We start from the raw sequence: 13166 nt of genomic DNA on the forward strand, positions 1-13166 counted from the left end.
GATAGATAGATAGATAGATAGATAGATAGATAGATAGATAGATAGATGTATATTCAGGATGTATCCACATTTCACATAATGGCTTACTCTGACTCAACAGTGTTTTTTTCTGGGGAAGTTCATTCAAAAATGTTTTTTGTGTGTTATATTCCCTGAATTTCTTCAAAGTTTAGGCTGCGTACATGCAGCTTTCACATGTAAACTACAGGGTTTTTGGTATATGGGTCTGGCCTGGTAGTGCATGCCTGTAATCCCAGCACTCAGAAGGAAGAAGCAGGAGGAGCATGGCAATTTCAAAGGCGGTCTGATCTACTTAACGAGTTCAAGGACAACCAGGGACATAGTCAGACCCTAATAAAAACACAGGAAATGATCTTAGGTTTGTACTAGGTTGCGTTTCTCTTATACAATACTCAAGGCTTTTCTCCCAATATATGTCCAAGAATTGAGTTTCCACAGTTTTTCCTCAATAGATGACTCACTTCTCATTTTTGGTTGATCATTTCTTTCTCATTCCCTAAAGACCAGTAGCTTCACTCTGTCTGTGTCAGTTTCCTGAAGTGCAAAGTGCCAGTGGAAACTAAGGATTGGCTTCTCTGCTTTGTAAAAGCTTGTTCTATTTACTGTAGGAACACCAGTTATCTACACAATGGATAGAGGGCCTTGTTGGTACAAATCTCTCTGCCCCTCCCCTGGCCACTTCTGGAAAGTCCCTAGGGCTTCCTTGATGTCCTTCCTGTGACTGGAAGACAACAGGTTTCTCCTTAGGTGTCTTCAAACTGACTATAATTTCTGCAAGGAAGTCTGCCTCTTTTGAATCACTCCTGGGATTCAAAGGCTCCTTTTTCAAATAAATAACACAACACAATACAACAAAAAGATTTTCCATTTTATTTTATGTGTGTGAGCGTTTTGCCTGCATGTATGTCTGTGTACCACGTGCGTGCCTAGTTACCATGGAAGTCAGAAGAGGGCATAGGATCCCCTTGGAACTGGAGTTACAGATGGTAGTGAGCCACCATGTAGGTGCTGGGAATTGAGCCTGGGTCTCTTCAAGAGCAACAAGTACTCTCTAGCACTGAATCAGAGAATAAATTACTTGACTCCATAGCACATACCCTACCATACAGGCCCCTGATACAACAACAGAACAGGGGACTGCCTTTTAGAGCCTCGCCCAGCTGTGTTCTAGGCCATAGTCTGTAAGAAATGGCAATTGTCTCTGGACTAGAGCAGGCAACCTTGACCCTCACAGGGAGTGGAGAGTGTAGCAAGTGAAAATTGGGCTGCAGGTTTGACTTTTCAGGACATTGCCATTCCTGCCTCCCCAATACTGGCCATGTTAGAATTTTTTTTTATTACAATACACTATTTGACTATTTGACAACTCAACTAATTTTGGGTTGTCGTGAACAGAGAAAACATACAGTTGTTTGAAATTTTAAACATTTACTTATTTATTTAGTGTGGGGTGGTAGCTGGCACATGTGTCCGGAATGCATGTGTGAAGAAAAGCGAACACTTTGTGAGAATCTGTTCCATGGCCAAATTCAGGTCATCCTCCTTGGCATCAAGCACTTTGACTGCTGAGCCATCTTGCTGGCCCAAAAGAAAATTTAAAATGTCGTAGAGTGGGGTAAAGTATGGTAAAAGAAACCTCAAATGTGCCCCAATGTCCCTCCATCCCCATTTCCAGCTCATCTGCTTCATTTGAGCAAAGAAACTGTTACCTGGTCCCCTGCACGTACACACGATGACTCAATGTCTGCAGCTCTGGCGGTAATCTGTTTTCATGCATGAGTCACTGTGGCCCCTCTCCCCACCTCCGTGACTCTTTGTGCTGTTGTACTGTTTCTCAGTTGAATCCATTGACCTGTCCTTCCTCTCATGAGCTCCTATGAAGCAGTGTGTAATACCCAGCCTACTGTGATAATTTGCTTTGAGTTCTGTTTGCCAGATGTCACGGTTATGTCTTCTCTTTTTTGCTTGGTTGATATTTTCTAAAAAGGCTTTTCATCCTCTTAGTTTCAACATTCCTATGGAAGGGTTGTGTATTTCTTTATTTATCCTTTTCTCATATATTACACCCCTACTGCAGGCCCCCCTCACCCATCCATCTCCCCTCTTCCCCAGATCCATTCCTCCTCCATTTTCCTTCAGAAAAGAGCAGATCTCTCAGGGATATCAACCAAATGTGGCACAACAAGTTGCAATAAGCCTAAGCACATACCCTCATATCAAGGCTGGATGAAACAATCTAGTAGGAAGAAAGGAATCCCCAAAGCAGGCAAAAGAGTCAGTCAGTCCTCACTACCATTGTTAGGGGTCCCACAGAACATCCAGCTACACAACCGTCACATATATGCAGAAGACCTAGGTCAGACCCATACAGGCTCCCTAACTGTCACAGCAGGCTCTGTGAGCCCCTATAAGCCCCAGCTAGTTGATTCTGTGAGTCATTTTCTTGTGGTGTCCCTGACTCCGCCAACTCCTATAATTCTTCATCCCTCTTTTCCATGGGGTTCCCTGAGCTCTGCCTAAAGTTTGCCTGTGAGTGTGTATGTGCTCCTATCAGATGCTAGATGAAACCTCTTTGATGACAGCTATGTATCCTAGATCTCTGGGATATTCAGCTTCTGGTTCCTGGCCCTCTCGACAGTGTCAGGCATGGGCTTCCTGTTGTGGCTGGGATTCAAGTTGGACCAGCCATTGGTTAGCCACTCTAAGTTCTGAGCTGCCTTTACCCCAGCACATCTTGCAGGCAGGACAAATTGTAGGCCCAAGGTTTTGTGGCTGGGTTGTTATTCTAATCCCTCCACTAGAAGCCTTGCCTGGTTACCAAAGATGGTTGGTTCAGGCTCTGTGTCCCCTATCACTGGAAGTGCATCTGTGCTAAGCACTTTTTCACGGCTGTGACAAAAAGCTCTCCAAGAATCGATTTAAAGGAGAAATTTATTTGGGATCAGGGTTCCAATCCCTGTCACTTGGTCCCACCGCTGTGCTCCTTCAGCAAATCTCAAGATCATGGCAGGAAACATCTTGTCTGGAGGCAGGGCAAGGGATTCATTTTAAGTTAGTATCTTAATTACCAGAAATATGTCTTCATAAATTGAGGTGACTTTTTTTTAACTGAAATGTAGTTAGCTCTTCTCTTCTTAAAGGCAAAGTATATAATAAACCAGGCTGTAATCAGGTTGCATAATGATCCTGGAGAGGGTCATGACTTTTTCTTTTTTTTTATTAATTAATTCAATTTACATCTCAGTCATAGGCTCCTCCCTCTTCTCCTCCCAGTTCCACCCTCCCTCCCACATCCCCTGTCCTCTATTCCTCAGAAAAGCAGAGTTCCCCTACCCAGACACTCCAGCTCATCTATTCACATGGGGACTGAGTTCATCTTCCTCCCCTGTGACCTGGTAGGGAAGTGATCAAAAAAAAGGAAACATAGTCCATGTCAGAGATATGCCCCACTCCCCTAAATAGTGGCCAACATGAAGCCTAAGATGCCTATCAGACTTAACTTCTTAGGGTTTGTGTATTGAGTATGTCTATCCTATACTTATATGATTAAAATCAGTTTCTAAGTGAGTACATACATACCATGTGTGTTTTCCTGGGTCTGTTACCTCACTCAGGATGAACTGTTCTAGTTTCATCCATTTGCCTGCAAATTTCATGATTTCCTCATTTTTTTTAATGGCTGAGAAGTATTTCACTGTGTAAATGTACCACAGTTCCTTTATCCATTCTTCAGTTGATAGACATCAAAGCTGTTTCCAGTTTCTGGCTATTATAAACAAAGCTGCTATAAACATGGTTGAGCAAATGTCTTTGTTGTATGGTGGAGCATCTTTCGGGAATATACCCATGAGTGGTATAGCTGGGTCTTCAGACATGGCTATTCCCAGTTTTCTGCAAAAGCGCCAGACTTATTTCCAAAATAGGTCTTACAGATTTGCACTCCCACCAGCAATGAAGGAGGGTTCCCCTTTCTCCACATCCTCGCCAGCATGTGTTGTCACTTGAGTTATCCTCTTGTATTACACAAAGCAGCCATCTTTCTCACTTCTAACTATTCCTCTTTGCTATGGAAACAAATGCCAAGAAAGATGACTTTTAAAATCATTTATGTCTTTAGTTTGTTTGTAAAAGCATGTACACACATGTGTATGCGTGCATGGGTTTATATGGGAACACTGGAAAGGGCATAAACATGCCATGACATTCATGTGGAGGTCAGAGAACAACCTATGGGAGTCAGTTTTTTCCCTCTACCATATGGGTCCCAGAGGTTGAACAGTTTCTCAGGCTTGGCAGCAAACACCTTTACTTATTGAAACATCTAGAAATCCCAAGAAACATGACTTTTTAAAGCTGCTGTTGAAGCAAATACAAAAGAAAGCAGCATACTTTGATTGGCACATACTAGAGAGCCTCAGCAGAAGCTGCCTCACTGTCTCTGAATGTCAGAGCAGTAAGAACAATGCTGTAAACCATTTACAACCTCATCCCTGTATTTCTATAGCTTAGAAGTCTTACTCAACCCCCTAAACACATGGGATCTTCCTAGAGAAAAAGAAGGGGGTAGTCAAGGGGTGGGGTAGAGTGGAGGGCTACTTGGTAACCCCAAATAAGCAGTCATTTTATTTTTTTTGAAGGCCTTACTTGTATTGAGATAAAATGAACCATCCCCCAAAGTAGTATAGCCCATGACCACAGGAACTCCAGTGATGAGCAAAGAAAAGCTATTGAACTGCCAATCCCAACTAGGAATTGCAAAAATTGATGGAAGCCAGGCAAAAATACTTCCTCTGTAGCAACCAGAATCTTCAACAACTGAATTTTTTCCTTACTTCTTCCATCCTCCATTTCTTCCCATTCTAATTGAGCAAGATTTATTATTTATTGAGCAGTGAAATTAAGGGCAAAAAACAGTCTAAGGTTAAGGTGAAATCCCAAGAGAAGACGGCTGTAAGTTCTTCGAAGCCCAGGCCTGGAAAGACCAGAGGATGACTCCTTTTGGAACTAGAGAAAAATGGAACAGCTGGTCTGCTTGATTTCAGCACCAGTGCCACTCCCTGGATGCTGAGAGTGAAAGCCCCTTTAGATTTCTGAGGAAGGAAGAATATGTTTAAAGCAAACAACAAAAATAAAACCTCTGTATTTCTATATACCACCCCCCCGACCATCTAAGTCCAACCTTGACCTTGAGCTATTTTTGCAACTGTTTTCTCTATATAGTACATCCTCCTGGGTTACTGGCAAGCCTGTCTCAGTGTCTTTGAGCTACTTCATAGCTTTGTATTAATGTCTGTCCCTTGAATTCTCTTTCGAACCATTGAGACCAGATGCCCCACTGATTCAGGAATAAAACCTTTAGCATATATTAATCTGATACCTGGTAGCAGGCTCATAATTTTATTCTGTTTAGACAAATGTATTTTAACAAATGTCTACTCAGTGTGGTCCCATGGAGGGGGTCTGACAGGAACAATACATGAGCTTCAAATACGCACTGCAGTAGTATGACTGGTACAGGGCTGTGGCCTAGCTAGAACAGCCAGAATCACTGCCTCAGGCCAATTCCCAGTGCTGGGGACAGTCCCAAACTATCCAAATTCATAATGACTTTAGAAATATCCCTGCAGAAACTCCAATTGTTTTGGAAACATACGCTATGAAGCATACCATATTTCATTGGATCTCTCTCATTTCATTGGATCTCTTTCCCTTTTCTTCATTCCATTTCCCTCTCTTCCCCTTCTATTTCTTCTCCCTCCTCCGAGGGACTCAGACACAAGTTCCTGAATGTGCCAACTTTATACCTTCTATGTACCCAGCCCTTAGTTTTTAAAAGCCTCTCTTCCCCTTGAGAATATTAACCCTCAAAGGAAGTTAGAAGTCTTTTCCTCTTCCCATAGGGATTCTCAAGTCTCCTGGGTAAGCTGAAGAACAGATGTGCCTTTAAGAGCCACCTGTCAGCAGCATCCAGGCTTCAACTCAAATACATTTTTGCTCGAAGAGAGTGAATTCTGCTCAACAGTGATGTTTATGGCCCAAATCCCTGTCCAGTTAGAATACTCTTACCTCGCCAATAAGGACAGCTCAAAGCAAGCAGCTCATCACCTTCTCCATGATGCATGGTAGACCTGGGGGCCAAAATAATTGAGTATTTCCTATCAAATGCAAAATTGAACACCTCTTCCAACATGTGAAATAGTAGTATTTCCCAGGGAGGCCAGGCTTGTAGCAAAGAAGTGCTTTCTATTCTTTTTCTTGAATACCCAAAGAAAACTGGAGAAACCATAAAGTCCCACACATTTTTAAATTCCTATCTAAACCTTTTCATAATGAACACAGGGCTCTGAAAGACAGAGCTTAAGCATTAACTTGTCAACATTTATGACTATTTGGATGCTTCAAAGTGACTTCAGATCCTCCATCTAGTGCATGCTCAGATTTTCCAGCTTTCCCTTTCCTCCCTATCTTCATGTTTCCATTCATTTCTTCTACACCACATGTCTTCCGTGTTTGCAATTATTATTTGCAGTACCCTAATAATCTGCTTAAAGCTCTTTCATTTAAAATTTTGCTTCATTGGCTGAAGAACTGTAAAACTCGACAGGTTAAAAACTGTCTTCAGGACTGGGTAATTGTTAAACTTGTTACTAGTGTATAATTGATCAAAAATATTTGTCAAACAATAAACAAACTATAAGTTGCATTGCAAACATTATTTCCAAAACTGAATGAATGGGACAGTGTCTCCCTGAGTCTGTGTTCTTGACAGTTAAATGAGGTAATATTAATAAAGGGTGTACTAGCAATTCTATTTCTTTTTTTCTAAAAGTTAGGAGAACCTCTCTCTCCCCCTCTTCCTCTCTCCCTTCCTTCTTCCCTTCCTCCCCATCCCTCTCTCAATGAAGAATCACATGAGAAGTTGTATTCCAGCAATGGCATGGACTCCTGGGCCTCCTCAGTGACTGAAGAACAAAATGTTCAAGTTGGTGGTTCCCACAGAAGCTGGGACTGGCGAGGGTCACGCAGCTAGGGAGCATCTAAGAAGTGCAGGTTACAGCTAGATGTGGTTGTGCACACCACTTAAAACAGCGCTCAGGATTGAGAGCTGGAGACTAACCTCGGCTACATAGCAGTAACTATCTCAAAAAACAAACAAACAAACAAACAAAAACCAAAACAAAATAAAAAAGCATTAGCCCAGGGATTTTATTAATCTGGGTAGCAGATATATTAAAGTTGATTGTTTCTCACTCTGCCCTGGAGTTTATAAAACAATCTTTTAGATATACTTAAATTCAAAATGAGACAAAAGAAATACCATCAAAACCACACAGAAAACAAATCTTCTTCTCCATCAAGCTAAATAATAAGGTTTCCAAGCTGTTTTCTCAAAGGACTGTGCTGCCCTCTTTCCCAGAATGTGTTATTGTCAACTTGGATTTCCAGATTCCCTTGTAGCTTTCTTTTAGATGGACAGCCCATCTTCCTTCCAGACCCACAGACTCCATAGTATGCATTAATTCCTAACAGAGAAGCATTAGAGGAAGTGTGATGCCACCCTAAACAGAGAGATGACATCTGATTAACAGGAAATGAGGAGGCAGATCATGCAGACGGCTTGGTTGTTATAACAGTGGAAACCATTTATACACAGCCTTTGCACAGACAGGGGAGTGACAAGAATGGGAAGGGGTCTTCCTGTTGCCATCCCCTTGGGAGGGGCATGGTTCGATGGCTCCTCTCTGCATCTCTTCGCTATACTGTATACAGACATCCACTTCCTCTTTCACACAGTTTACATACACAACCATGCTCCTCATTAAGCTGGAAGTTCCTCTGAGGCAAAGAAATAAAGGCACAGCCCTCTAGAGTGCTCAAATTTTGGTTTTTATTAGCACAGTTCTGCCTCCAAGAGACACAGATCACCAAGGGCACGCATTCTCCCTTTGAATCCTGGTTGAATGGCTGACCCTACTGCTTCCAGGCTAGACCTGCTTTGCTCAGGTACAGAGAGGCCCATCATGGGAAGGTCAGAACTCAGTTTATTTCTCCAGATGGAAGAGGACACAAACTCAGAGTTCCTTTCTCCTCCTCCTATACAACAACCTAATGACCCAGGTATCATGGAGCAGTGGCAGAACCCTAAGCTGCCCTGGAAGCCTATGTACTTGTGTTCTCCCACAGACCGGATACTGGATCATTGCACCATAGTGGCCAATCCCTAGGCTGACCCATAAACATTTTTGGTTAATGTTACAAACACAATACAATCAGATTATTGAGCTCTGTGAGCTTCAGTTGCTGGAGTGCAAGGATCAGATGTGTGCACACACGACCAAGTGTGGCCTCTGTTCTCCCTGCAGCTCTCCTTTCACCCTGTGTCACCTTCCCACCCCTGCAGAAACCTGAGACCCCAGGGTCTGAGGGGCTGTGGCATGGACTGCACAGTTAGGAGTGGACTGTTCTGTTAATGGGTCGTTTCTCTGTAAAGAAGCTTTTCAGCAGTAGCACCTGGCTGAAGCTGACCACAAATAGGGCGATGGTCTCGCCTACAGACCAGTAAGACACTCGACTATTAAGGTCTTCAGCTCGGGCTCGGTCCTGGGCCTCTCGCAGGCGATAATGTGTCTGGGAGTCGATCACAGTCTTCAGGGCCTCGTGAATAGTTACACAGGCAGACTCCATCTAGGCAGGAAGAGAAAAGCAGTCAGTTGCTAACCCTAAGTCAGGCAGTGTGGAACCCAGCCATATTCTACTGATGGCTCCTAGGGGGTCTGTGTTAAGCACTTCATGAGGCTTCATAATTCTACCTGCGGGGAGCACAGGTAATCATCCAATCATACATGTTTAATGACAGAATCAGCCTATGTGTGCAAGCCCTATCCTGTGTCTCTTATTTACTCCATACAATGTCCTGACAGACACCATCACCACCCTCAGACAAGCCAGATCAGAGCTTAGTTATCCTAACTGATGAGGAAATTGAGCTCAAAGAGGCTACATGAACTGCCTGAGACACACAGGCTAATTAACAAGCAGTGCGAACTAGACGCAATTATGTAGGACTTTGAATCCACTGCTTAGTCTACTGTATGACTGATGCCTACAGTTTCATGTGTAAACACAAACACCTATGAACACACAGCTATGTACATACACACACATGCTCACATATAACACACACAACTTCCCAATTTCATATGCCTCCTAAAATAGTCCATGTCGTAAGCACATCTCTGCAAATGTCTGGAACACCACCACCAGACCTTGCTCCCTCCCCAGGAATTTAAGACACTGGGAGCTACCGCTCCTGTGGTTGCTGTCACTTGGAACAACTGACCTTAAGACAGGAAGAAAGATGATCCTGCGGCCTGATCTACTCACACAAGCCCTTACAGCAGAGATTCATTCTGGCTGGAAGAAGGTAACCTCTACAAAAATCAGCAAAACATTTCAAAGGCCTGACAGCATAAAGGTTGGCAATGAAACAGGGTCCTTAGCCGTATGACCATATAGAAGGGAATATGGTCATCAACCCGCCTACAAGAATGCAAATGCTTCCTCTTCTAGCTCACAGCCTGGTTGACAACTCCATCTTACCTCTGGGAGATTATGAGCAGGGAACCACTAAGCCTGCCCAGACTCTCAGCACCCAGAGTTGTAAGGGGAGAGATGCGTGTAGCATTCAGCCACCATGTCTGCAGCAATGGACAACTAGTGCATCAGGCCTGCTGAACAGCGTGAGTCCTCACTCCAGAAGCTGTGATCACCTGCACAAGACTGGGCCTGTCAACATTCTGTCGTGGAGGACGGAGTCACAAGACCCAGCCTCTTACTGAGAATCTATAGATGTTAACTGTTGCTGGGAGAGGAATAGCGACTGGGAAGTAATCCAGTTTGAATAAATAACCTTTTATGATGATTAGAAGTAATCCTAACTAACTAAACCCACTGGCTTACAAACAAACAAACAAAAAAAAAGCAACAGGAGGGCTGGATAAATGGAGAAACCTATGTTAAAGGCACGGGCTGCTCGTTCCTCTTGCATAGGACCACGGTTTGATTCTCAGCAACCACATGGCAGTTCACAACTGTAACTCAAGTTCCAGGGGCTGTGATGCTCTTCTGACCTCCTTGGGCACTATATGCACAGCTATCCACACAGGCAAAATGCTCATGCGCATAAAATAATGAATCTTTTAAAATAGAAATGCAAAATAGAATTGATTAAGGTTAACGGGTTAGTAGAAAAGGGCCCTGAGTGAATGAAGTCCTGAGTGAGTGTGCTCCATTGCTGTGGACACAGCCATGTCAAGGACTCCGAAGCCTTAGGCCAGTGATTCTCAACCTGTGGGTCATGACTCCCTGTTTGCCAAATGACCATTTAACAGGGATTGTCTGATATTTGGAAATATCAGCTATTTACATTATGATTCTTAACAGTGACAGAATTACAGCTATAAAGTAGCAATGAAAATAATTTTATGGTTGGGGGTCACCACAACATGAGAACTGTATTAAAGGGCCCCACATTAGGAAGGTTGAGAACCCTGCGTTAGACCTATGAGAAAATGGGCTAAGTGCAGAGAAACGGCTAAGCCTTCCCTCGTGCTCCAGTGCAAATGTTGATAGTCTACACAGAACATCTCTGTTATAACTTTCTCCCCCAGGTCTTTATAGCCTAAAGTTTGTGCCTTACAGAGACTGCTCCTCTCAAGATTAACTAAGCCTGCCTCCTTGTTCAATTGTATGTACCAACCACACCTCTTTGTTCATCTGACTAATAACCAAACCTCCTTGTATAGCTGCGTGCAACAACCCCACCTTCCTGTTCAACTGTATACAGCAAACACACTGAACTTCCAGGGTTCTGAAGCTTCTCCATCAGAGAGCCCAGACCACCCAATCCCAACTTTTCTTTCGGTGTGTCTATATGTTTGTCTTTTCTTCATTCCCTCACCACCCAGGTCAGGTCCAAGTCCCTGGAGCTCTGCTGGATGCTGTATAGTGTGATAAACTATAATGTAGTCTCGGAATAAAGTAAGAAAGGGTTGAAGAGTATTTCTATGACAGTCAGTTAAAGAAAAGAAAAAATAAAATAAAGAGATGAAGAGTAATGGAGTATGCTAGTTTACACAAGCAAAAAAGATAGGAAGAATAAACTCAAAAATGCCATCACAGAAAAAAAAAAAAAAAAACACCAATAATAAATTATTCACAACCAAAAAAGAAAATGATGGCAAAAGATATCTCCACTGTCAGAAGAGGCCTGTTAGTTCACGGAGACCATGGCAGTCGACATGGACTTGCTGCTCCTCGCTTTCCACTTCCAGAGAGCCCTACAGTTGACAGAGAGCTGGCAAAAGATGAAGACCTCCACTAAGAAGACCCCTGTGCTGGACAGGAGTGGACTTAGGGGAAGTTTAGGATGCTAAAGCCAGAGAACTTAGTAGTAAAGGGCATTGTTAGAAGGAAGAGTGGATAAAAGACACACACGTGTAGTGTGTGTTCACAGTCATAGGCTGTGAGTGTGCGTGTATGTACGTATACATGCAAATGTGCGCAAACACGCACACGCCTTCATTTAAATAAATTCACAGGCATTTTGTTTTTAAGTACCGAGGAGGGAATGGCCCATTTGGTTCTCTAAGTTAGAAACCCATTCTCCAAGTTCATTTCAGTAACCTGGTGGCCACTGGATCCACTGACTAAGAATTCCTCCGGACCTTCGCCCTAGCCTGATGCTTCAGCACGATCTACCACCTCTCCATACTGCTAAATGGAGACCAAGCCTCCAGCACATGAACCCCTGACGGCAGAGGTGGGGGGACATATCCCAACCATAGCCTAAGATTAGGACACATGGCATATGCCCTCCCCAAAGTACTCGAGAGCACTCCCTTAAGCTATAAATGCATGCTATATCCCCATCCACTGGGGTCTCCCATTGTGCCAGTCTACCACAAAAGTCTTGTTACCACAGAATTTCAGTTAGGTAATACCCAAGCTTGCTTCAGGGGATAAGGGGAAACAGGCACTGGCTAAAAGGGGACCCATGTGATATTGAGTAAAAAACGGGCTGGTGAAAGAGGAACTTCACAAATTCCACCTGCCCTCCTCCTTGCACCGGTATCACATTGGAACCAAAGCTCTGGGAAAGGTCTTTCTCTGTTGCTCTAACTCATTTACCTTTTCTCTCTCACTTTCTTTAAGTTAAGGAGTCCATAAACTTGAACAGTTTCATCAGTGACCAACAGAACAATCTGTACCTTCGAGTGGATCTTCTAACTTTCATCTAAACAGCCAAGTCTACATAGTAGTTACTGTACTGGGCGATGCATCTCTATCCTCTAACTGTCCAGAAATGGTAAAAGACTGGACATGAGCCACAGATAAAAAGAACATATGGTCTCCTCAGAGAGCAAACGGGGAAAAGGTCTGCCTCCTTAGAGAATTGAGACATTCTGGCTTTGGTCCTGGAATAAGTAAGTACGACATAGATGGTTATTCCTGTCTTACAGGTTCCCGGGGCCATGCTGATCGGTCATAAGATGAACATTTGGTGAGCTCCTCCGGTGCAATGCCTCTTACACTGAGGTACAAAGAATATAAAGATAGATAGATACCAGAGTCCTGGCCCTTGGAAAGCCCAGCCCACGTGTAGGAGGAAGGAGAAGCATAAATAGAAAGAGGGAGAGCTTAGGATGAAGGCTGGGATTAGTCAATAATCTTGAGAGCCAGGAGCGGGGGGGGGGGGGGTCAATAGAAACTACCCATCCTCCAAAAATGCCATGATTTCTCCTCCACAGTGGATTTGTTGTTCGGAGATTACCCTTGGTAGCCATCCTCTCTTCCTAACTTGCTATACAAGTGCTCACCAAAGGGACATGAGTGGAAGTAATGTGTGTGACTACAGGCCAAGCCTTTGAAGGGACGCTGTGCCTTTCTCATTTCTCCTATCAAGATGCATAAAATTCTGAAGCCTGAGGGATGGGAGAAGGATGGTGAGAAAGAGCCTTGGGCTCAGGACATGGCTCTGTAGTAGAGCATGTACTTAGTATGAACAAGGTCCTGAGTTCAGAAAAAAGGAAGGAAGGAAGGAAGGAAGGAAGGAAGGAAGGAAGGAAGGAAGGAAGGAAGGAAGG

The 13166-nt window shown here is 43.6% G+C and overlaps 1 protein-coding gene across 1 annotated transcript in view; it reads right to left on the minus strand.

The window, feature by feature from the left end:
• Window positions 1–7887: 7887 nt before the first annotated feature.
• Window positions 7888–13166, minus strand: part of Tmed3 (transmembrane p24 trafficking protein 3) — a 7687-nt gene continuing 2408 nt past the window's right edge. The window contains exon 3 of the mRNA XM_055629769.1: window positions 7888–8706. Coding sequence (XP_055485744.1) covers window positions 8470–8706 — 237 coding nt within the window. The 3' untranslated portion in view covers window positions 7888–8469. The remainder of the gene's footprint in view (window positions 8707–13166) is intronic.

The sequence above is a fragment of the Psammomys obesus genome, unplaced genomic scaffold (genome assembly GCF_907164565.1).
Source record: "Psammomys obesus unplaced genomic scaffold, mPsaObe1.curated_primary_1811, whole genome shotgun sequence".
Lineage (NCBI taxonomy): Eukaryota > Metazoa > Chordata > Mammalia > Rodentia > Muridae > Psammomys > Psammomys obesus.